This window comes from Paroedura picta, chromosome 2 (assembly GCF_049243985.1).
Source record: "Paroedura picta isolate Pp20150507F chromosome 2, Ppicta_v3.0, whole genome shotgun sequence".
In the NCBI taxonomy this organism is placed as follows: domain Eukaryota; kingdom Metazoa; phylum Chordata; class Lepidosauria; order Squamata; family Gekkonidae; genus Paroedura; species Paroedura picta.
In genome coordinates, this window is record NC_135370.1 from 180,667,503 (window position 1) to 180,692,988 (window position 25,486).

At 53.6% G+C, this 25,486-nt stretch overlaps 1 protein-coding gene across 1 annotated transcript; it reads left to right on the forward strand.

Moving 5' to 3' along the window:
• The first annotated feature begins 2,343 nt into the window (after window positions 1–2,343).
• On the forward strand, window positions 2,344–24,400 carry ATG14 (autophagy related 14). Its single transcript, XM_077324016.1, has 10 exons — window positions 2,344–2,562; window positions 10,039–10,101; window positions 10,384–10,429; window positions 11,262–11,343; window positions 13,349–13,586; window positions 15,523–15,752; window positions 18,126–18,243; window positions 19,396–19,486; window positions 19,604–19,689; window positions 21,541–24,400. Exons 1-10 carry the CDS (start codon window positions 2,360–2,362, stop codon window positions 21,845–21,847), a joined length of 1,464 nt encoding a protein of 487 aa, XP_077180131.1. The 5' UTR covers window positions 2,344–2,359; the 3' UTR covers window positions 21,848–24,400.
• Window positions 24,401–25,486: the final 1,086 nt, after the last annotated feature.

Sequence of the window (25,486 nt, forward strand, 5' to 3'; positions counted from 1 at the left end):
CCCTGCTGGATCAGACCAGGGGCTCCTGCCTCACACAGGGGCCAGCCAGTTCCTCTGGAGGGCCAGCAACAGGGCAGAGAGGCCGAGGCCTTCCTAAGGACATCAGGAGAGCCCTGCTGGGTCAGACCAGGGGTCCATCCAGTCCAGCCTCCTGTCTCACACAGGGGCCGGCCAGTTCCTGGGGACCCCCTAGAATGACAGCTCATCTCCAGACTGCAGAGATCAGCTCCCCTGGAGGAAAGGGCTGCTTGGGAGGGGGGACTCAGGGATGCCAGCCTCCAGGTGGGGCCTGGGGATCCCCTGGAATGACAGCTCCTCTCCAGACTGCAGAGATCAGTTCCCCTGGAGGAAAGGGCTGCTTGGGAGGGGGGACTCAGGGATGCCAGCCTCCAGGTGGGGCCTGGGGATCCCCTGGAATGACAGCTCCTCTCCAGACTGCAGAGATCAGTTCCCCTGGAGGAAAGGGCTGCTTGGGAGGGGGGACTGAGGGATTCCAGCCTCCAGGTGGGGCCTGGGGATCCCCTGGAATGACAGCTCCTCTCCAGACTGCAGAGATCAGTTCCCCTGGAGAAACGGGCTGCTTGGGAGGGGGGACTCAGGGATGCCAGCCTCCCGGTGGGGCCTGGGGATCCCCTGGAACGACAGCTCCTCTCCAGACTGCAGAGATCAGTTCCCCTGGAGGAAAGGGCTGCTTGGGGGGGGACTCGGGGATGCCAGCCTCCAGGTGGGGCCTGGGGATCCCCTGGAATGACAGCTCCTCTCCAGAATGCAGAGATCAGTTCCCCTGGAAGAAAGGGCTGCTTGGAGGGGGGACTCAAGGATGCCAGCCTCCAGGTGGGGCCTGGGGATCCCCTGGAATGACAGCTCCTCTCCAGACTGCAGAGATCAGTTCCCCTGGAAGAAAGGGCTGCTTGGAGGGGGGACTCAAGGATGCCAGCCTCCAGGTGGGGCCTGGGGATCCCCTGGAATGACAGCTCCTCTCCAGACTGCAGAGATCAGTTCCCCTGGAGGAAAGGGCTGCTTGGGAGGGGGGACTCAGGGATGCCATCCTCCCGGTGGGGCCTGGGGATCCCCTGGAATGACAGCTCCTCTCCAGACTGCAGAGATCAGTTCCCCTGGAGAAAAGGGCTGCTTGGGAGGGGGGACTCAGGGATGCCAGCCTCCAGGTGGGGCCTGGGGATCCCCTGGAATGACAGCTCCTCTCCAGACTGCAGAGATCAGTTCCCCTGGAGGAAAGGGCTGCTTGGGAGGGGGGACTCAGGGATGCCAGCCTCCAGGTGGGGCCTGGGGATCCCCTGGAATGTCAGCTCCTCTCCAGACTGCAGAGATCAGTTCCCCTGGAGGAAAGGGCTGCTTGGGAGGGGGGACTCAGGGATGCCATCCTCCTGGTGGGGCCTGGGGATCCCCCGGAATGACAGCTCCTCTCCAGACTGCAGAGATGAGTTCCCCTGGAGGAAAGGGCTGCTTGGGAGGGGGGACTCAGGGATGCCAGCCTCCAGGTGGGGCCTGGGGATCCCCTGGAAGTACAGCTCCTCTCCAGACTGCAGAGATCAGTTCCCCTGGAGAGAAGGGCTGCTTGGGAGGGGGGACTCAGGGATGCCAGCCTCCAGGTGGGGCCTGGGGATCCCCTGGAATGACAGCTCCTCTCCTGACTGCAGAGATCAGTTCCCCTGGAGAAAAGGGCTGCTTGGGAGGGGGGACTCAGGGATGCCAGCCTCCAGGTGGGGCCTGGGGATCCCCTGGAATGACAGCTCCTCTCCAGACTGCATAGATCAGTTCCCCTGGAGGAAAGGAGGAAAGCCTCCAGGTGGGGCCTGGGGATCCCCTGGAATGACAGCTCCTCTCCAGACTGCAGAGATCAGTTCCCCTGTAGCAGTGTGGCTTTCCAGATATCCATGGACAACAGTTTCGATGAGCTCATGGGTTCATGGTATTGTGGTCCATGAACATCTGGAGGACCACAGGTTGACTACCCCTGCCCTAGAGGAAAAGGCTGCTTGGGAGGGTGGACTTTAATGCAGTGGGAGACGCCTGCGAAGGATGCATTTCCTCCAGGGAATCTGATTTCTTTTGTCTGCGGATGCACTGAAATTCCGGGAGATGCCCAGGTCCCGCCTGGAGGTTGGCATCGCCTTGTCCATAACCTCCATTCGAAGAAAAAAAAAAGAGCCGCCCACGCGTTCCTGCGGGTGACGTCACAGGCACGCCTCCCCCAGCCCGCCTTCGCCTGAGCGTCGCAGCCACCCTGAAGCCACGCCCCCCCTCGCCGTCCCTCCCTCCCGCGCGCTCCTTCCCGTCATGCCCCTGGTTGAAAACAAAGTCCCACGTGACCGGCGGGCGCCGCGAGCGCGTCGGCAACATGGCGTCTCCCAGGGGCGGCGGTTGGCCGGGCGCGGGCTCCGGGGGGCGGCGGGCCGAGGCGGCGTGCGAGGCGGGGGCGGAGGGGCTGTACGTGGCCGTGGAGCGGTGCCCCCTCTGCAACACCACCCGCCGACGCCTCACCTGCGCCAAGTGCGTCCGCGGGGGGGACTTCGTCTTCTTCGACGGCCGCGACGCCGAGAGGTAGGTGGGTGGGCGGGGCCCGCGGGGGGAGGGGCGGGGAGGAGGGCACTCTGCGCGCGCTCAGGGGCACGCTCGCCCTCCGCCCGAACCGCGGGGCCAGCCTCCAGGCGGGGCCGGGTCGCCCCCAGGGGACAGGGGCTCGCTAATTGTGGAGGAAAGGGCTGCTTGGGAGGGGGGACTGGGGGATGCCAGCCTCCAGGTGGGGCCTGGGGATCCCCCGGGATGACAGGGCATCTCCTGACTATATGGAGCACATTCTTCCTGGAGGAAAGGGCTGCTTTGCAGGGTGGGCTCTAGGGCAGGAGTGAGCGAACTGTGGCTCTCCAGATGTCCATGGACTACAATTCCCATGAGCCCCTTGGGCTCATGGGAATTGATGTCCATGGACATCTGGAGGGCCACAGTTTGCTCACCCCTGCTCTTGGGCATTGCACCCCACTGAGATCCCTGTCCTGTCCGCGTTCCGTCTCCAAATCTCCAGGAGTTTCCCAGCCTGAATCTGGAAACGCTACCCCCATCTCTGTAGGGATGCCAACCTCCAAGTGGAACCTGGACATCCCCCAGAATTCCAGCTCATTGCCAGATGACAAAGATCAATCCCCTTGGAGAAAAGGGCCATTTTGGAGGATGGACTAGGGATGCCGACCTCCAGGTGGGACCTGGGCATCCCCCAGAATGACAGCTCATCTCCAGACTAGAGAGAGACCAGCCCCCCTGGAGGAAATGGCTTTATTGCAGGGTGGGCTCAATAACATTGCCCCCCCAATGAGGTTTCTGCCCTCACTAGGATCTACCACTAATGTCCAGGAGTTCCCAAAGCTGGATTTAGCAACCCTAGCCCTGGATCTCTTGCTGGTGACCAAGGTTTTATCTTAAGTTATTTGTACATTTAATAATCACTTTTTATTTCTGGGGGCTTCCTTCAGGGTGTCTGACCAGAAGAAAGGTCAGTCCTACATATATTATCAACCTTGGGTTCAGTTCAGGTAGATGTATCTTGACGAGTGGGTTCACCCTGAGCCATCCCTTAAAATGGAATTTTGATGCATTGTTATTTTTCCACTATGGCATCCTTATATTTCCTCTCCTTTAGTTATTTGGCTTGGGACCTGAGTGCTTTTTAAATCTCTCTCTCTGAAGTCTCCAGCTGTAATTTATGCCTAGATTGGAATCCAGTATTACCTTGCAGATTGACAAGATTTTCAGAGTACGAAGGCTCTTTTCTCAGATGTCTGACTGCCTAACGAGATGGAGAGCTCCCCCTCACTGGCAGTCTTCAAGCAATGGCTGGACAGATACTTATCCTGGATGCTTGAAGCTGATCCTGCCCTGAGCAGGGGGTGGGACTAGATGGCCTGCATGGCCCCTTCCCACTCTAGGATTCTAGGAGTCTAGTTCAGCAGTGGAAGGGGCTGCCTAAGGAGGTGGGGAGCTCCCCCTCACTGGCCGTCTTCAACCAGCGGCTGGACAGATCCTTCTCCTGGATGCTGGAGGCTGATCCTGCACTGAGCAGGTGGTGGGACTAGATGGCCTGTGTGGCCCCTTCCCACTCTAGGATTCTAGTTCAGCAGTGGAAGGGGCTGCCTCAGGAGGTAGGGCGCTCCCCCTTGCTGGCCATCTTCAAGCAGCTGATTCACGTTCTGATTCTAATTCTATGATTCACCCCTCCTCGGAAGTTTATGGGATTGTGGCAACATGGGTAGGGGACAGATTACCAGTATGCATATTCATCTTGTATTCACTGTGAGCACTCCTTCTAGGAATTAGAAGAGTCTCCCCCCCCCCCAAATGTTTTGCTGGCTTTTTCCTTATTTTCCTCTAGATTTAAACCTAATTGTTGCTGGGTTTTCTTGGGGGGAACCCACAGTTTTCATTACACTGTTCATGCTTTCAAGTGGATTGCAGAAGGACATGAAATTGGCCTGTTTTCCAGTAGAACATTACAGGTTATGGTTGTCGACCTTGTAAAGGGCATGTACTTTGACTTGCAGACTTGAAACTTTTTGTTGGCATTCTGTTGGAAGTGGAAGGACTTTGCTATATCTCTTAGCTTCAGCCTCCAGAGGGGGCTGTCAGAGAGTTTCAGATCCTTCCTTTCTCTACTTTATCGTGGTCCCTTCATTATAGAGGCCGATACACACAGGGACAGGAAGGCCTGGAGGATCATTGTCCATGGGGTCGCGATGGGTCGGACACGACTTTGCACCTAACAACAACAACACACAAGGTCCTTCTTGCTTCCTCTTCCTCCCCTCTCTCTCATACAAGGCCACATTCTTGGCACCATAGAATCATAGAGTTGGAAGGGACCGCCATCTAGTCCAACCCCCTGCACTATGTAGGACACTCCCAACCCTCTCGCTCATCCACTGTCACCTGCCACCCCCTTGAACCTTCACAGAATGAGCCTCTCTGTCAGATGGCTCTCCAGCCTCTGTTTAAAAATCTCCAAAGATGGAGAACCCACCACCTCCCGAGGAAGCCTGTTCCACTGAGGAACCGCTCTAACTGTCAGGAACTTCTTCCGGAGGTTTAGATGGTATTTCTTTTGAATTAATGACGGCCGGATCAATTCCTGCCTCTCTCTTCATCCTAGTTAGTTAGGACAGTGGAGACATAATCTATCTAGAAACGGATTCCCTATAATAAAGTAGTAAAACTAGTTGAAAAAGTAAAGAGAAGTTTTAGTTTCATGTGTTGTTTTCTTACCTGCACACATACGAAGAACACATGCCTTCTGGTGTGGCTTTTAGCCATTGTGCATTCTGCTAATTATGGGATATTGCCTAAATTTTCCAACCCCTTCAGACCCTTTCACCTGATTCTGCAAACAGCTTCTACCTTGCCTGATTACGTTTGTTGTGTGAATACACGGCGCTTCTAAGAACATACCAGAGGAGGTTTGCTGAGTAAGGCCAGTCCAGCATCCCATCTCAACCGTGGCCGGCCAGTTGCCCTGGAGGGCCAACCAACAGGGCATAGAGCAGGGGTAGTCAAGCTGCAGCCCTCCAGATGTCCATGGACTACAATTCCCTTGAGCACCTGCCAGTGTTTGCTGGCAGGGGCTCATGGGAATTGTAGTCCATGGACATCTGGAGGGCCACAGTTTGACTACCCCTGGCAGAGAGGCTGAGATTTCCCATGATGTTGTCTGCTAGCACTGGGCTCCAGAAATTTGACAGCTCTAAATATAGAGGTTCCCTTCGCTCCCCATGGCTTGTCCGTATATGTCTATAAAACTCCCTTTTAAAGCCGTCTGTGCTCCTGGCCGTCTCTTCTTCTGCTGGCCGTGAATTCCACAATTAGCTTACTCATTGAGTAAATAGATATTTTCATAGTGAAGCTGCCTCCCATTGGTTCATTCAGGCTGGTGTTTTTCCACCCTGCTCCGGGACTGACGGTGACATTCCAAGACCTTAGGCAGTACTTGACTTCTAACCCCCACCGCCTGAGCGCCTTGTAACCAGAGCTGTTTACTCTAGAAGCAAGTCCTTGTTGCTCAAATGAAACTTGCTGCCAACTTCACATGCATGGGTTTGTGTTCCCAAATAAAAATAAAAATATTTTTTTAATTCATTTTTTTTTCAAGGTGGTGACAAGCCAGCCTTTTCCAATTTTTTTTTTCTTTTTTACTGTTGAGAGACCCCTGAAACATACTTCTGGCTTCAAGAAACCCCAGAAGTACCTCTATAATGGTTGGGAAGCAGAGCTGTGGACACATCCATCTGGGGCCCCTCCCCACCTCCTCCAGGCCCATCATTGGCTATTGGGGGGGCGGATTGACGTGACCATGTACAGGCATATTACCCAATAAATGTTTAACAAATTTTAAAGTCGACTTCCCTTTCCTCTCCGACCAAAAACAGAAACCCTGTAATGGTGTTGAGGCTAAGAGAGCCCTGAGATTACTGAAGAAGAAAAAGAGTTGGTTCTTATATGCCGCTTTTCTCTAACTGAAGGAGGCTCAAAGTGGCTTACCATGGCCTTCCCTTTCCTCTCCCCACAACAGACACCCTGTGAGGGAGGGGAGGCTGAGAGACACCTGAGATTACTGAAGAAGAAGAAGAGTTGGTTCTTATATGCCGCTTTTCTCTACCTGAAGGAGTCTCAAAGCGGCTTACAGTCGCCTTCCCTTTCCTCTCCCCACAACAGACACCCTGTGAGGTGGGTGAGCCTGAGAGAGCCCTGAGATTACTGAAGAAGAAGAAGAGTTGGTTCTTATATGCCGCTTTTCCCTACCCGAAGGAGGCTCAAAGTGGCTTACAGTCGCCTTCCCTTTCCTCTCCCCACAACAGACACCCTGTGAGGTGGGTGAGGCTGAGAGAGCCCTGAGATTACTGAAGAAGAAGAAGAGTTGGTTCTTATATGCCGCTTTTCTCTACCTGAAGGAGTCTCAAAGCGGCTTACAATCCCTTTCCCTTTCCTCTCTCTACAACAGACACCCTGTGGGGTGGGTGAGGCTGAGAGAGCACTGATATCACTGCCCGGTCAGAAGTTTTATCAGTGCCATGGGGAGCCCAAGGTCACCCAGCTGGCTGCATGTGGGGGAGCGCAGGATCGAACCCGGCTGGCCAGATTAGAAGTCCGCACTCCTAACCACGACACCAAACTGGCTCCTCCTACCCCAGTAATTTGGCTCTGCCTCTGAATCGGGTGAGCTTGGTTTCTTCAGTCCACTCAAGACCAGAAACTCAGTAGAAACCACCCATCCCTAGTGAAAGGAGACCAGACCGGAGCCGCAAATCATGCAGAGGTACATTGTGCACACTCCTCTGTTCATGGGCTCACAGCAGCCTTATTCTCGTTCAGCCGTTCTTGTAGCTCGGCCGTTGTCGCGACGAACCATGGCAACGTGGAGCACACGCAGTGCTGCCACTTTCCATGTTCTTTTTAAATATAGTTTGTTTTCTCGAACGTATTTGAGAGGCGGGCTGAAGTGGTAGAACAAAAGCCTTCTGGGGGGGGGGGGGGCAGCGGCTCAGGCCCAAAGGGAAGGAGAAGCCAAGTCGTAGTTCTTTCTCTCTTGTGTCCCACTGTTGCCTTGTCACGTTCCCAGGCGCTCACTCCAGCCTTTCAGCCTGTGTCCATCAAATCCCCTTCACCGAACCCAGATTTCAGATTTATTACTTTTTAATTACTTTTTTAATTTATATGTATTATGGAGTTTTTATCCTGCCACTTCCGGCACAACCAGCTTAAATCGGGGGGGGGGGGGGCGACAAATAAAAAAATCAAATTACAGTAAACAATAAGAACGTAAGTCCTGGTTGAAGTGGGCTTCCTTCGGGCCAGGGACCACCAGCCATAGAATCATAGAGTTGGAAGGGACCTCCTGGGTCATCTAGTCCGACCCCCTGCACTACGCAGGACACTCACAACCCTCTCACTCATCCACTGTCACCTGCCACCCCCTTGAACCTTCACAGAATCAGCCTCTCCGTCAGATGGCTCTCCAGCCTCTGTTTAAAAAATTTTTGAATGTGACAAGCACTCTCTGAGGGGCATAGGCAGATGGACAGCTCCTCAGATTCACTGGACCCAGGCCGCAAATGGCCTTAAAGGTCAAAACCTTAAACCAGATCTGGAATATAATCACATTCCCTTCCCGTATCCATTCTGCCTCCTTTTTTGACTTAATCTACCTATTTTTTTTAAACAACCATGTTGCTTTGTCAGTAGTTGCCACCCTAACCCAAAAATCTTCACTGTGGCAGGAGGCTGGACTAGATGGACCCCTGGTCTGATCCAGCAGGGCTCTCCTCATGTCCTTAGGAAGGCCTCGGCCTCTCTGCCCTGTTGCTGGCCCTCCAGAGGAACTGGCTGGCCCCTGTGTGAGACAGGATGCTGGACTGGATGGACCCCTGGTCTGACCCAGCAGGGCTCTCCTGATGTCCTTAGGAAGGCCTCGGCCTCTCTGCCCTGTTGCTGGCCCTCCAGAGGAACTTGCTGGCCCCTGCGTGAGACAGGATGCTGGACTGGATGGACCCCTGGTCTGACCCAGCAGGGCTCTCCTGATGTCCTTAGGAAGGCCTCGGCCTCTCTGCCCTGTTGTTGGCCCTCCAGAGGAACTGGCTGGCCCCTGTGTGAGACAGGATGCTGGACTGGATGGACCCCTGGTCTGACCCAGCAGGGCTCTCCTGATGTCCTTAGGAAGGCCTCGGCCTCTCTGCCCTGTTGCTGGCCCTCCAGAGGAACTGGCTGGCCCCTGTGGGAGACAGGAGGCTGGACTGGATGGACCCCTGGTCTGACCCAGCAGGGCTCTCCTGATGTCCTTAGGAAGGCCTCGGCCTCTCTGCCCTGTTGTTGGCCCTCCAGAGGAACTGGCTGGCCCCTGTGTGAGACAGGATGCTGGACTGGATGGACCCCTGGTCTGACCCAGCAGGGCTCTCCTGTTGTCCTTAGGAAGGCCTCGGCCTCTCTGCCCTGTTGTTGGCCCTCCAGAGGAACTGGCTGGCCCCTGTGGGAGACAGGAGGCTGGACTGGATGGACCCTGGTCTGACCCAGCAGGGCTCTCCTGATGTCCTTAGGAAGGCCTCGGCCTCTCTGCCCTGTTGCTGGCCATCCAGAGGAACTGGCTGGCCCCTGTGTGAGACAGGAGGCTGGACTGGATGGGCTATTGGTCTGACCCAGCAGGGCTCTCCTGATGTCCTTAGGAAGGCCTCGGCCTGTCTGCCCTGTTGCTGGCCCTCCAGAGGAACTGGCTGGCCCCTGTGGGAGACAGGAGGCTGGACTGGATGGACCCTGGTCTGACCCAGCAGGACTCTCCTGATGTTCTTAGGAAGGCCTCGGCCTCTCTGCCCTGTTGCTGGCCCTCCAGAGGAACTGGCTGGCCCTGTGTGAGGCAGGAGGCTGGACTGGAGGGACCCCTGGTCTGACCCAGCAGGGCTCTCCTGATGTCCTTAGGAAGGCCTTGGCCTCTCTGCCCTGTTGCTGGCCCTCCAGAGGAACTGGCTGGCCCCTGTGTGAGACAGGAGGCTGGACTAGATGGACCCCTGGTCTGACCCAGCAGGGCTCTCCTGATGTCCTTAGGAAGGCCTCGGCCTCTCTGCCCTGTTGCTGGCCCTCCAGAGGAACTGGCTGGCCCCTGTGTGAGACAGGAGGCTGGACTGGATGGACCCCTGGTCTGACCCAGCAGGGCTCTCCTGATGTCCTTAGGAAGGCCTCGGCCTCTCTGCCCTGTTGCTGGCCCTGCAGAGGAACTGGCTGGCCCCTGTGTGAGACAGGAGGCTGGACTGGATGGACCCCTGGTCTGACCCAGCAGGGCACTCCTGATGTTCTTAGGAAGGCCTCGGCCTCTCTGCCCTGTTGCTGGCCCTCCAGAGGAACTGGCTGGCCCCTGTGTGAGACAGGAGGCTGGACTAGATGGACCCCTGGCCTGATCCAGCAGGGCTCTTTTGCTGTATGAGATCTGTTAATTCAGGTCGGGATAAATCCTGGTTTCTGTGCTTTATCAAATTGCGCCTTCTTCTCTTCCAGGTTCTCTGAGAAGAAGGAGAGACTAAAGCTCCTTAAAAGCAAGCAGAATGAATTCCAATCCCAGTAAGTCCTACTTTGTTTCTGGTGCTTTTTTCCAACACGGCTTGATCAATCTTTTTCCTAACTAAACACTAAACACTAAACACATTTCCTCACTAAACACATCAAGTTGCATCTCACAGACCCGTTCCGCCAAGAGCAGCACTGGGTGCAAGGGGCGTTACTCTGTCAGGAGGGCCCTTTGTATCAGGTGAAGGCGCCGGAGTTGACGGATCCGGTCCACAGGACCCAGTACAACATTCTGAGCTCCAGCTAATGTCCTGTTTTTGCTTTCTTTGCCTGTAGGTTGTTAAAAGCTATGGAAAGGAAGTGGATAGCCAGCGACCAGTTGGTGAGTTTCTTTGGACAGTTCTTTGGGTTGATTCCATTTCAGTCGCAGCTTGAACAGGGGACCGTTTTGGGAAGAGAGAAGCCGTGGTGCTTGCATGGATGAGAGCCACATTGGGGGCTTCATCCAAGTGTGGTGTATGCTGGTTCTAGTCTTGGAGACCTGGGCTTCATTCCCCCACTCCTGCTCTACATGAAGCCAGCTGGGTGACCTTGAGCCAGTCACAGTTCTCCCAGAGCTCTCTCAGCCTCCCCTCCCTCCCAGGGTGTCTCCCAGGCGATGGTAAACTGCTTTGAGCCTCCTTCAGGTAGTGGTAAGTGGGGGTATAAAACTCTCCTCTCCTCTGGTTCAGCCTCACTAACTCACAGATTAAAAACATGCATCATGCAGATACCTCTTAAAAGCCATGAGAAGTAAATTTTTAAACTCCACGTCGTTAAAACATTTAAAACCATAGCTAAAATCTACACGCACATGCCATGAAAGTGCCTTGGGTGACCATGGGCTGGGCATGCTCTCTCGGCCTAACCTACCTCGCGGGGTTGTTGTGAAGGTAAACCGGAGGAGAGGGCCGCTTTGGGTCTCAGTTGCCGAGAAAGGTGTGGCACGGATGAAGTAAATGAATCAATCAATAAACATTAAATCGCAGTGAAATAGATCCCTGCAAGAATCTCATGAGACAGAGCAGTGCGATGTTTAGAATGCCGAAACAGGCCCCTCGAGATCTGGATTCAAATCCTCCTCCAGCACTGGTGGGTGCTCGTGTCTTGCCGTTCTGAGGCAGCTTAGGGTCTGTCTGTTTTCGGGGGAGTCTTATGCTGTTTCCCTGTTCCAGAGATGGAAAATCATGTCTTGCAAGATGCGCATCGAGCAGCTGAAGCAAACCATCTTCAAAGAGAACGAAGAGGCAGCCAGACGTGAGTAGCTTTCTCGCGGCAGCGGGAATACCCGGACCCCCTTGCACGCCTCAATCCGGCTCGCTTTCAGGCTGTCGGCCGTAGATCCGGTGGGTCGCTTGTATTGTGAGGTTGCTCCCGATAGCCACAATAAGGGACCTTGACTTTTTGCAAAGATCAGTTTATTGGAGAAATAAGAGCAGAAATGATCGATAACGTTGCCTCGACTAAAGAGCTACAGCAGGGGGACGGCTTTATCTCTGAGTCCCAGGTGGAGCGGGGAAACTGAGCAAGCAGGAGCAAAGTCAGAGCATCTCCTTGCAGTAGCCGAAGGAGAGGAAATCAAGGATGCTTTACACACACACACTCCTCTCCAGGACTAACCCACCCCTATTATTAATTATTAATTATTAATTATTAATTATTAATTATTAATTATTAATTATTAATTATTAATTATTAATTATTAATTATTAATTATTAATTATTAATTATTAATTATTAATTAAAGGTAAAGGTAAAGGTATCCCCTGTGCAAGCACCAAGTCATGTCTGACCCTTGGGGTGACGCCCTCCAGCGTTTTCTTGGCAGACTCAATACAGGGTGGTTTGCCAGTGCCTTCCCCAGTCATGACCGTTTACCCCCCAGCAAGCTGGGTACTCATTATTAATTATTAATTATTAATTATTAATTATTAATTATTAATTATTAATTATTAATTATTAATTATTAATTATTAATTATTAATTATTAATTATTAATTATTAATTATTAATTATTATTAGACATTGCCTGCCACTCTCATTTCTGACCCGTGGCGGGTTACAGATTCGTCCATAATTAAAACCCCATTAAAACCATACCGGACATAACAATATACATATCAGACTCCAACAATCAAACCCGTAATGGAGTAACCCCTCTTATAACTGATATAGGAGCGTGAGGACGAATGCAGGAATGTATGCTTGTAACCCGGGGGTGGGGGGGGCGCCAGATCTTCCTTGCCATGCCGGCCTCAGCCATAGACCTGGGGGAAGAGCTCCGTTTTGCAGGCCCTGCGGAACGCCAAAAGCTCCCTCTAGTCCAGTTTGACATGACGAATTGGGTTGGATCAAAGGCCAAACAACTGGCAGGGTGCAGCCAAAAGGCTAGGGACATCTCAAACGCAAAAGGTCCAAGTACACAAAAGGCAGGAATAGGGATAAAAGAAAACATGGCAGAATTGCCAATTTCTGACACGTATCCTACGCTCTGACAGTCTCCAAAAAGCTGGCATCCCCTGCATTTCCTCTGTTTCCCACTCCATTGTGCAGTCCTGCAGGTGGTGGCTGAACCCGTTTCAGTTTCTACATTCAAAGGGGAGCTTTGCCTTTCCAAAACTGCTTCCGTGGACGTATCGTGGCTCTCTCAGGATTCTGGCAGCTCCATTTTACAGGCCCTGCGGAACCACAAAATATTTGTGAAATATTTATTGGTTGATATGACCATAAATGGAAGAGCCTCTTGTGGCACAGGGTGGTAAGGCAGCAGACATGCCGTCTGAAAGCTCTGCCCATGAGGCTGGGAGTTGAATCCCAGCTGCCGGCTCAAGGTGGACTCAGCCTTCCATCCTTCCGAGGTCGGTAAAATGAGGACCCAGCTTGCTGCTGGAGGGTAAACGGTCATGACTGGGGAAGGCACTGGCAAACCACCCCGTATTGAGTCTGCCATGAAAACGCTGGAGGGTGTCACCCCAAGGGTCAGACATGACTCGGTGCTTGCACAGGGGATACCTTTACCTTATGACCATATATGGTGATGTCGACCTGCCCACCCCTCCCGAAACGACCAATGGTGGGCCTGGAGGGGGTGGGAAGGGGAGGGACGCTGGGTGGGAACGTTTCCCAGCCGTATTCTTAACAATCGCACCACTTCTTAAGAGCCTGCAGGATGTTTCAGGGCTTTCTCAGGGGTGGAATAGCTGAGAGAGGCTGCTCTCCGCTTGACTCTCACTCCTTCCCCGTCACCTTTGCCGTCCTGCAGACGCCGAGTGCCTCCTGCGAGTCAAAGACGAGAACCAGAAGCTCTACCGGCGGGCCCAGCGCCACCAGGAGAAGAAGGAGAAGGTCCAGCGGCACAACCGCCGGCTGGGCGACCTGGTGGAGAGGCGGCTCTGTGACTTGAGGAGCCAGCACGAGCAGCTGGCCCGCCTGCGGCGCTCCCACGTCCTTGAGCTGACCTCCGTCATCTTCCCCATCGAGGAGGTGAAGATCGGTGCAAGGTAAACGGACGGGGAGAGGTCGCCGACGTTGCCGGTGCACCACGGAAGCAATCTGCTTTCTCCGTCTGGAAGGAATGAAGGAAAGAGAGTACGATTCGGGGATGCAAGCTGTTCAGGGTGGGGGCGTGAAATTGGGGGTGGGGGGCAGAATTGGGAGAAGGGGCCGTGCCCCATTAACCCCCATCCCATCCAAATGCAAAACACTTAGAAGCAATAAGAAGAGTTGGGGTTTTTTTACCCCACTTTTTTCTGCCCTACGGTGACTCAAAGTGGCTTTGCCTCACCTTATCTTGCTCTCCCCACAACAGGCACCTTGTGAGGCTGGTGGGACTGAGAGAGCTCTAAGAGAAATGGGACTGGCCCCTGGCCACCCAGCGAGCTTCAGGGGGAGGCAGAGTGGGGAATTAACCCCGGCTCTCCAGATTAGAGTCCTCCGTTCTTGCCTATTGCACCACGAAGGCTCTCCTTGCGTCAGGCACCTTGTGAGGCGGGGGGGGGGGCTAAGAGAGCTCTGAGAGAACTGAGAACATGCTTGGGTGCTTGTAGAGGAGCAGGCAATCAAACCCAATTCTCCAGATCAGAAGAAGAAAATATAGGGGGGTTTATATATAGATATATCTTTGCCTTAAAGACCGTTTATGCACTGGGAACTTCACTGCCCCAGGTCCTGTGCAGGAGCATAAATCAGGGGCGGACGACGTGCACCAGGCCAAGTGCTCCTCCATGTGGGTGCAGGAAGAGGTGGGATAATTTGCCATGACTAAAACTCCAGCCTGCAGCCTGGCATGAAACCTTCAGTGCATAAACGGTCAAAGAGTCTCAAAGTGGCTTCTGAGTCTCCTATCCTTCTCCTCACAGCAGGGGATTTCCAGAGGATCAACTTTTAATAATCTAAAGTCCCGAGGAAGAAATCTGAGAAAGGGAGGGGAGCAAGGGGGAGGGGAGCATTTTGGGAAGGCCACCTTGCCTCTCCTTCTTGCATTCTGTAACCTAAATGAATCTCCAATATGCCTCTGCTCCTCATGCAATCCAGATGCTCTCTTCCTGCGGCCGGCCTTTCTGAGCATCACTTCCCCTAGAATCATAGAATTGGAAGGACCACCATGGTCGTCTTGTCCATTTACAACAATCTGCCCACCCACTGGGGCCCCAGTTGCATGCCCAAGTGACCCCCCCCCCTCCACCAAAAATCTCTAGGATCCAGCCTGGCCTGGAGGGAATTCACCTACCATCCTACCATGGTAATTGGCATTTCCCTGGGCATGCAAGGAAGGGCCACAAGAGACAAACACTGGCACATCCCTTCCTGCCCACCCACTCACCATCTTCCTGAATTCATAGAGTCAGCATTTCTGACAGATGACTATCTAGCCTCTGCTTAAAAACTTCCAAAGATGGAGAACCCACCACCTTCCGAGGAAGCCCATTCTACTGAGGAACTGCTGTAACTGCCAGGAACTTCTTCCGGATATTTAGATGGAGTTTCTTTTGAATTAATTTCATCCCATTGCTTCTGGTCTGTCCCTCCGGGGCAAGAGAGAACAATTCTGCTCTGTTTTTTCTATGACAACCCTTCAAGTATTTGAAGATGTTTACCAGATCCCTCTCAGTCACCTCCTCTCCAAGCTAACCAGACCAAGCTCCCCCGACCTTTCCTCATACGTCTTGGTCTCAAAGCCCCTCACCATCTTCAAACCCCCTCTCCTCTGGACATGCTCCAGTTTCTCTGCATCTTTCTTCAGTTGTGGTGCCCAAAACTGGACACAGTCCTCCAAGTGAGATCTAACCAGAGCAGAGTAAATCGGTACCATCACCTTGCATGATGTGGACATGCTACAGCCAAAAATCCCAAAGTCCCAAAATCATACTGCTGACTCATGTTCAGTGTCTGCTCCACTCCCATGCCCTTTGCAAGAGCCTCACACCTTTCCTGCAGGGATCCCGCGGACGTCTCCTCTGAGAGCGACAGCGCCATGACCTCCAGCACCGTCAGCAAGTTGGCGGAAGCCCGGCGGACGACCTACCTGTCCGGGCGTTGGGTCTGCGACGACCACAACGGCGACACCAGCATCAGCATCGTGGGGCCGTGGATCACCCTGCCCAGTAATGGCGACTACTCCGCTTACTACAACTGGGTGGAAGAGAAGAAAACCACGCAAGGGCCAGGTACGGCATGTGGGCGGTGTAGCCAGGAAAACCGAGGAGGCATCCGGGTAGGAGATGTTGGGGGGTGGTTGGCCATGTCCTGCTTCCGTGTCCTGACCCTTGGTGTTCCACGGAGGATCTGCCACCCAAATCCTTGGAGGTCTCCCATCCCATAATTAACCAGGGTCATAGAATCATTGAGTTGGAATCATAGAATCACAGAGTTGGAAGGGACCTCCTGGGTCATTTATCCAACCTCCTGCACTGTGCAGAACACTCCCAACCCTCTCGCTCACCCACTGTCACCTGCCACCCCCTTGAACTTTCACAGAATCAGCCTCTCCCTCAGATGGCTCTCCAGCCTCTGCTTAAAAATCTCCAAAGATGGAGAACCCACCACCTCCCAAGGAAGCCTGTTCCACTGAGAAACCACTCTGACTCTCAGGAACTTCTTCCGGAGGTTTAGATGGAATTTCTTTTGAATTAATTTCATCCTATTGGTTCTGGTCTGTCATTCTGGGGCAAGACAGAACAACCCTGCTCCATCCTCTATATGGCAGCCTTTTAAATACTTGAAGATGGTTACCAGATCCCCTCTCAGTCGTCTCCTCTCCAGGCTAAACAGACCAAGCTCCCCCAACCTTTATTCATACGTCTTGGTCTCCAAATCCCTCACCATCTTTGTTGCCCTCCTCTGGACACGCTCCAGTTTGTCTACATCCCTCTTCAAATGGGGTGCCCAAAACTGAACACAGGATTTCAGGTGAGGCCAAACCAGAGCAGAGTAGGACGGGTCTGAGGCCAGTAGCTGCAGACCGCACAGCTACAATTCACAAACTGCTATCTGACAATTCCCCAGAATTCATTTTCTGCCTGTCTGTGGAACTAGCGGTGTACCTCTTGTGAGCTAAGAATATGTTTATCCGTCTTAAGACCTCTTAAATTGGGCAAGTTCAGTGTCTAGATACTTTCCATATAAATTTAGATTTCCATTTTCACTCCCTTAAATTTCTGTTGCGAGACCATTAATCCATTTTTAAACCATTTATTTTTCTTTAGCATGATGTGTTAAGTTTTACCAAGTGTTTGTGGTATCCTACTTCACCTGTATTATACAGGTGTAAACAGGTATCTTTAGTATTTTATTTTTACTGCTCGGGTATAATTCCATAAGAAACTTACTACTACTTGTGTTGGGAGGGACCTCCGGGGTCATCTAGTCCAGCCCCCTGCAGAATGCCGGAAATTTGGAACTACCTGCCCACCCACAATGACCCCAATTCCATGCCCAGATGGCCCCCCTCCCCCCCACAACCATTGTCTCTGGCATTGCTTGGCTTCCAAGATCTGATATGCCTGGCCTATCTTGGGCCAGGTAAAAACGGCAAATGTGGCAGCATTGTGATTGTGAGGTCAAAGGATGCTTCTGCACCAGCCTCTCCCAAGTCATCGCTTGGTACCAGAAGGTACCAGAATGCACGGGAAGGTACCAGAAGGGGAAGGTACCAGAATGCATGGCTCAGGTTTCCAACCCCCCCAATTAAAATAGCAAGTTTCTAGCCCTTATGATTGCAAAATTATGCATAAGAGTCCCACAGGCACATGGGGAGAGGCACAGTGTTGGAGCCTCTGCTTGGCATGCGGAAGGTCCCTGGTATCTCCAGTTCAAAGGACCAGGCAGGAGGGGAGGGGAAAGACTAACCTTGATAGACCAATGATCTGGCTTAGAAGCAGCTTCCTGTGTTCATATTTATTAGGGAGGGGTCGTGGCTCAGTGGCAGAGCCTCTGCTTGGCATGCAGAAGGTCCCCGGTTCAATCCCCAGCATCTCCAGTTAGAAGTACCAGGCAGGAGGGCATGGTAAAGTTTGACCTTGATAGACCAACAATCTGACTTAGTAGAAGCAACTTCGTGTCTTCATATTGATTAGGGAGGGGCCGTGGCTCAGTGGTAGAGCCTCTGCTTGGCATGCAGAAGGTCCCCGGTTCAATCCCCAGCATCTCCAGTTAGAAGTACCAGGCAGGAGGGCATGGTAAAGTTTGACCTTGATAGACCAACAATCTGACTTAGTAGAAGCAACTTCGTGTCTTCATATTGATTAGGGAGGGGCCGTGGCTCAGTGGCAGAGCCTCTGCTTGGCATGCAGAAGGTCCCCAGTTCAATCCCCGGCATCCCTACTTAAAACAACCAGTCTGGAGATGATGGGAGACCCGGGAGAGCTGCTGTCAGTCCGAGTAGGCAATACCAGCCTCTGTGGACTGAGGGTCTGATTCACCGTTGGGCATTCAGTGTCACACAGCGGCCAGACTATCTTTTATCGGTTCCAGCCCTTGGGGGTAGCTGTGCCCTCTTTTTTCCCTGTTTGAGCTCTGTGGTTCTCCTCTTCCCGTTTCAGACATGGAGCACAACAATCCGGCTCACACGATCAGCGCCGCTCTGTGCTACGCCACTCAGCTCCTCAACATCCTGTCCCACCTCCTTGACGTCAACCTTCCCAAGAAGCTGTACAACAGGCAAGTGGCCCGGGAACCCGGACTGGACGCAGAGGGTCCAGAGGTTGACGGGTCTGGTGTCTTGGTCAGGTGCGGCAGCCTCTAATCTGGAGAACCGGATTCGATTCCCTGCTCCTCCACATATAGCTGGCTGGCTGACCTTGGGCCAGTCGCAGTTCTCTCAGAGCTCTCTTGGCTTTGCCTACCTCGCAGGGTGTCTGTCGTGGGGAGAAGAAGGGAAGGCGATTCTAAAAAGAAAAAGGGTTGGTTTTTATAACCCTGCTTCTCACTACCCAAAGGAGCCTCAAAGCAGATTCCGATCGCCTTTCCCCACGACAGACCGCCTGTGAGGGAGGTGGGGTTGAGAGAGCCCTGAGAGAAGTGCCCTGTGGAAACAGCTTCTAGCAGGACTGCAACTTCTAGCAGGACTCCTCCACATCCAGCTGGCTGCATGTGGAGGAGGAGCGGGGAATCAAACCCAGCTCTCCAGATTAGAAGCTATCACTTTTAACTACTGCACCGAGCCAACATGGGGCCCCTTTGGGGAATAAAAAGAACGGTCTCCCTCTTCCTCCTCCCCTTCCTGCCCACCCAGTAGGTTCAGAGTTTGAGGGGGGGGAAACCCATCCATACCTTGTGGAAGAAAAGAGGGGAGCAATGAAAACAGCCAGTTTTCCAGATTGTGTCTGAGTCCATTAAGGCCGGAGGGGAAAGACCATCAATCCCCTCTGGAGCTCTCACGGACCCCTGGGGGCCCATGGACTCTTGCTTGGGAATCCCTGCCCTAGGGGTTGGCTCACAGACCCTCCTTTCCCCCGTTCTGCCACCAAGCAGAGGTCAGCAGGCTTTCCCAAAGAAACACGTAACAAAGGCTAGACGTTCAGTGCTGATAGCTAACCAGCGATGGGTCTGGCGCATGACGTGCCTGGCTTGCAGTAGGGACCGACCGCTCGCATGTGGCACACACTGGCGTTTCCAAGCTGCCTTTCAGGGCAGGCCCACGTCGAGGGCACTGTAGTAGTCTAGCCTTGAGGCACCGTCCCCCGAATATGCTGGAGCCCCAAGGATTGGGAATGCATAGCATCAGATCTCATTCTTTCGTGTCCCCGAGGCGGACCGCAAGCACCTGTTCTTTCCCACGCCTCAGTCTGCGTCTCTCGGTCTGTCTTGCAGCGAGTTCTGCGGGGAGAATCTCAGCAGGCGGAAGTTCACGTGGGCGGTGAAGAAGCTGAACGCCAACATCCTTTACCTTTGCTTTTCTCAGGTAGGCCGTCCGTCCGCCCATCCCGCTTGTGTGTTTTTTTTCCCCAAAGGCTTTGGCCCTGCCCACAAATAAGCCTCGCCTGACCGATATTCTTTGTTCTTCCTCTCGCTGTTGTAGCACGTCAACCTGGACCTGCTGCACCCTCTGCACACGCTCAGGAACCTGATGTACCTGGTCAGCCCCGAGACGGAGAACTTGGGAAGGTGAGAATGGCCGTCCTCGGACGCCTTCCTGATATTTTTTCTGGCCAACAGCGCCTGCGCTCTGTGCCCATCACTCTGCTTCCCTTCCCCTTTCAAGAATGGCACCTCTTTCCCCCTGGCCTGACACAAGGCTTGTGCCTTTTCTTGGAAGGGCCAGGCTGTCCCAGTCCAGTCAGTCCCCAGAAGCTAAGCAGGGTCAGCCCCAGTTAGTAGTTGGATGGGGGACCTCCAAGGACATTCAGGCCTGCTACGCAGAGGCAGCCAATGGCCGACTTCCTCAGTTTGTCTCTTCTCTGACCTGGATGCCCGAGGCTAGCTGAGGACGGATCTGACACTGTCTAGCCGATGTTGTCAGATCTCGGAAGCTAAGCAGGGTCAGCTTTGGTTAGCAGTCGGGAGGGAGAGCTCCAAAGACGTTCAGGGCTGCTACGCAGAGGCAGGCAAGGGCCCACTGCATCCGTGTAGTTCTTCCCTGACTTGGATGCCCCAGGCTGTCCTGATGTCGTCATTCCTCGGAAGTGAAACATGGATGGCTTTGCTCAGCCCTCGGACAGGAGGCCACCCAGGGACTCCAAACTTGCTGTATGGAGGCAGGCCATGGGAAACAATCTCTGGATACCTGACTGAATGCAGATAGAATCATAGAATAACAGTTGGGGTCTCCTGGGTCATCTAGTCCGACCCCCTGCGCTATGCAGGACGCTCCCAACCCTCTTGCTCACCCACTGTCACCTGCCACCCCCTTGAGCCTTCACAGAATCAGCCTCTCCGTCAGATGGCTCTCCAGCCTCTGCTTAAAAACTCCCAAAGGAGGAGAACCCACCACCTCCCGAGGAAGCCTCCGTCAGATGGCTCTCTGTCAGGAACTTCTTCCGGATGTTTAGACAGAATTTAGAATCATTGAATTGGAAGGGATGGAATTTAGAATCATAGAATCATAGAGTTGGAAGGGATCTCCTGGGTCATCTAGTCCAACCCCCTGCACTATGCAGGACACTCCCAACCCTCTCGCTCACCCACTGTCACCTGCCACCCCCTTGAGCCTTCACAGAATCAGCCTCTCCGTCAGATGGCTCTCCAGCCTCTGCTTAAAAACTCCCAAAGGAGGAGAACCCACCACCTCCCGAGGAAGCCTGTTCCACTGAGAAACCACTCTGACTGTCAGGAACTTCTTCCGGAGGTTTTGACGGAATTTAGAATCATAGAATAACAACCCTCTCGCTCATCCACTGTCACCTGCCACCCCCGTGAATCTTCACAGAATCAGCCTCTCCAAATCAGATGGCCCAGGCTACTTTGCTCTTGCTAGATTTTAGAAGCTAAGCTTGGTTGACCTTGGTTAGTGCTTGGATGGGAGGACCACCCAGGAAATCCTGGGTTGCTACGCAGAGGCAGGACACGGGAAACCACACCTCAGTTTGTCTCTTCCCTGACCTGGACGTCCCAGGCTTGCTTGACCCTGTCAGCTCTTGAAAGCAAAGCAGGTATAGCCCTGGTTAGTACTTGAACAGGGGGGGGGGGTCGTCCAAGGAAATCCAGGGTTGCTAGAATATGGCAAACCCAACTAAGTTTGTCTCCTCCCTTGCCAACCCAGACTAGCCTGATCTCAAGATGTTTCAGAAGCTACGCAGGGTCAGTCCTCGAATGGGAGACCACGCAGGAAGTCCTGGGTCACGGTGCCGAGGGAGGCAAAGGCAGGCCACCTCTGTTCACCTCTTGCCCTGAAAACCCCTCGGGGGTCCCCATCCGTCAGCTGTGCCTGGCCTGCCCTTCCCGTCCCCCGCGGGCTCCTGTTCTTGCTAGTTCCGGACACCAGAAGGAACCGATCCAATCCGGTCTCTCCGCCCGTAGGTCCGGGCCCTTCGAGATCAGCGCCGACCTGGAGGACTCCATGGAGTTCGTGGACCCCAGCGGCGCCGGCGAAACGGACGAGAGCGGAGAGGAGCGCATCAGCGACGAGGAGACGGACCTGGGGACGGACTGGGAGAACCTGCCCAGCCCCCGCTTCTGCGACATCCCCTCCCAGCCCCTGGAGCTGCTGCAGAGCCAGAGCACCCAGGCCTCCCAGCCGGGCCCCAGCAGCAGCGCCGGAGGCATGATCTCCTCGGCAGCGGCTTCCGTGACCTCGTGGTTCAAGGCCTACACCGGACACCGCTAGGAAAGGGCCGGACTTCTGCGCCGGAGGGGTCGGAGCGTTCCCCCCCCCACACGGCCTGCCGCCACCGCAGTAAAAGACGACCCGTTTGGTTTTAAGCAGTGCCTGGAACAAAACGGAACAAAAAAAGGGTCAGACTTTTCGGCGGCGTAAAAACCAGGGGGCGTTTTCCGTTTGTCCGATCCGACTGTGACGGCAGACCTTTCGGAAGCCTCCCTCGACCGGATGCAGAACTCGGGACCCCGGATTCTTCGTGTAGCTTGCCGAGGGGAACCCCGTCTCCGATCTTATTTCTATTTTAGTTCATGCTTTCTGCAGAAGGAAGCAGCCCTGGGGGTGTGCGTGGCCCGGCCTTCCTCGGAAATGCAGAGGACAGAAAGACGGCTAGAGGGTCCCTTTTGCATCCCCCTCTCCTGTTCCTGGCTTGATCCGTTCCTAGTAGGGTTTTTTTCCTGGAACTTTGTTTTTAAAGTCTCTGTCTCTCTCTGTCTCTGTCTCTGTCTCTCTCATTCTCTCTCTCTCTCTCAATGCACAGAAGTCTTACAGCACAAAGGCGCATTCCCAGCATCGGCAGGCAGGCAAGACATGTGCGCCCTTCCCGTGGCTAACGTGGTTTCTGAACTGTGTCGCCGTAATGTTTAATATAGAAAAAGAATCCTGCTGCTTGAAAACCAATAAGATTTTTTTTCCCTTTGAGGATCAGTAGGGACTCCTGGGGATTTGGGTGCCGTAGTTACTCAGTAGTGGATTTGTCGAACGGTCGTATTGCATTGAGGTGCCCCCGAGTTCCAGATGTCTTGTGTGTGCTTTCAGACACCAAAGAGCCCGCCTTGCAGGAACCGGCCCTTTTGAAGAGTCTCGCCGCTTCCAACCCTGCATCTTGCACGGAAAGAAGCGGCAGTTCTTTTGTGGCTCTCTGTGGGTGGGGAAACGGTGTTCTCGAGGCGGCAGTCCAGGGAGCTTCCAGCCGTTTCAGCCTGGCCCCTCTCTGGTTCTGCAGCCCGCTGTTTTGGCACAGCTGTGTCGCCTTCAAGCAGTGGGGGGGTCTCCCTTTGTCCCCTCCTCTTCAGCAGATTCAGGCTTCGCCTTGGGTGTCAACCCAATGGTTTGGTTCCTGCCCCCTCCAAGCCGGTTTCCCAATGGCAGAGGGGGTGCGTCTACCATGTGCCCGTGTTGACACTGTCGAAGGCCACGTGGTTCAGACATAGGCATGGTGCACGGACAGATGGATCATGCCCTATCTTAGGGGGAAGGTTTGGGGGGGGAGGTTAAGGAGGTGGAGGCCAGGGATCCTCTCTGCCCCCACCTGCTTGAAAGTTTGAACCGCATTGGAGTCAGTCCCTGTTTGGATCGAAGCAGAGAATCCCCACTCTCTTGGGATCCCGAAAAGCAAGAGCTTTTTCTTCTAGTCCACAGAAGGGGGCCGTCTGCATGGACCCTCCTGCCGTCATGGCCGAGGACCACCCTTCCTCTTCTACAACGGAGCATAGCAGTGGCATTGACCGATAGTTGGGCACCCGTGGGTGGCAGCCTGAATCCTGGCACGTCTCCTTCTACCTGTCCACTCCTAGCTCTGGGGTGCTTTTCTGTCTCTTTCCGGCTTTCAGTTGGGCGTGTGACGGCCCTCACAGGGCCCCGTGTCAAAAATCTCGCTGTCCCCGTAGAATGCTTTTTCTGCAGGGAATCACAGGCAGAGAAGGAGACACAGCCTTCCAGGGGAGGACTGTACCACGTGCCATCATGGAACATCTGGGGTTGGATTGGACCTCTCTCATTTTGGTTCGCCATACTATTGACTAGGTAGATCTGGTATGGCCAAAATTTGGATCTCCAAATGTCCGTAGACTACAGCTCCCATTAGGCTCTGCCAGGATGTTGCTGGGGTTCATGGGCATTGTAGTCCTTGAACATTTGTCTCGGCCGCAGCTTGCCCACCCCTGGGGTTAGGTGGACGGAAGCGCTTCCGTGGACAAAGAGAGCCCTTTCTTGTTTTCTCCTGGCGGGAATCAGGCCAGGGTTCCATTCGGTGCGTTTCTGTTGCTTTATACCAAAGATCTTTCTCCTTCCACTTCCTGATATAAAACCTGGCAGGAAGTTTCTCAGTCGGTGGAGTCTCTGCCGTAGCGGCCCTGGCGGAGAGATCCCGTCTGCACCGGGACTGATGCTTGTTGGGGTCACATCTGGTTCCCATCTGGTTCCGCTTGGAGAAACTGGGATTGGGTGGAAGGGAGGACTTGCCCCCAGAAGCACAGGGCTCTCCTGGGCCCTCGGATGTAATGCGGGGAACGTTCCTTCGGCGAAAGGCACTTTATGAATTGCATGTGGTGTGGCGGACTTGAACCCAGGCCTCACTGGCTGCTGATGGGAAATAAGGAGGGCTCCTTCTCCCTGTCATTTTGAGCTCCCCTCCGGACACCCCCAGGGCTCCTCCTTTGTAAATATCCTTGCCTCTGTCTCCTTTTTCCTCCCTTTCTTTGTCTCTTTCCCTGCCTGCTACATTTTCGTCTCTCAAAACCAGGGGTAGTCAAACTGCGGCCCTCCAGATGTCCATGGACTACAATTCCCAGGAGCCCCTGCCAGCAAATGCTGGCATGGGCTCCTGGGAATTGTAGTCCATGGACATCTGGAGGGCCGCAGTTTGACTACCCCTGCTCAAAACCCTCCCCTGCACACGTGCACGAAACCCTATTTGAGTTGAGGCGAATCTCGGTTAAGCCACGAACCTCGTTACCTTTCGGTTTTCCTCTGTTCCCCCCCCCCCGAAATACCTGCAATACTGTAGCATCCATTCAAAGGCTGGAGACATCCCGAGGGTTGTAATAATTTGGGGTGTCGGCCCCCTTTCGAGTTTTTTTTTCCCCCCTTTTGTAACAATAGTTTTACTTGTTTTTTTTTTTTTTTTTAAGAAAAGGTTTTTATCGTGTATATATCTGGGAAAACCTGGGAGCATGTGTCCAAAAGTTCAGTGCAATCGGGATGAGTGGATTTGTTCGACAAGAGGGGGGTGGGCGGACCTTTCCTGCTGGCAGAGAATCTGGCTTGAACGTTCTCGTGAAGCCACGAAGATCGGATTGTGCATTTGAGGGCTTGAGGGTCTTGAGCACAGCTAGCAGCCTAGTGTTATGAAACGAAAGGGGGCTTCCTCTGAAAAGAGAGACTTCTCTTCCCGTTAGCCCCATATCCCAAGCCCCTTTTTGAAGGTTTTTTGCCCACGGTGTGCCACTGTCGGAACCAATAGGTTCGTAACACCAATGTGCGTGTGTGTGTGTTTTCTAAAAATTTATTGTATCGCTGCAATAAATCTTTAACAGGAGTTTTTCTAAGGCTGTCTGGCTTGATTTTCTTTTTACCCCCTTCATTGCTAGGGTTAGGTCGAGGTGGCTGCTCAAAAACACTACTACTTTTTGAAATTTGACTAGAGGAATAGCAACCGGGTCTAGCGTTCTTATACTCTGACCCGGATGGACCAATCTTGTCAGGTTTGGGAGCTAAGCAAGGCTGCTCCAGGTTAGCATTTGGAAAGGAAACAAGGAAGTTCAGGGTTGCTGCACAGAGGAAAACTACCTTGGGTCATCTTTTATCCTGGACAGTCCAGACTAGCCGATGCTTGCTGGGTACTCATTTGACCGACCTCGGAAGGAT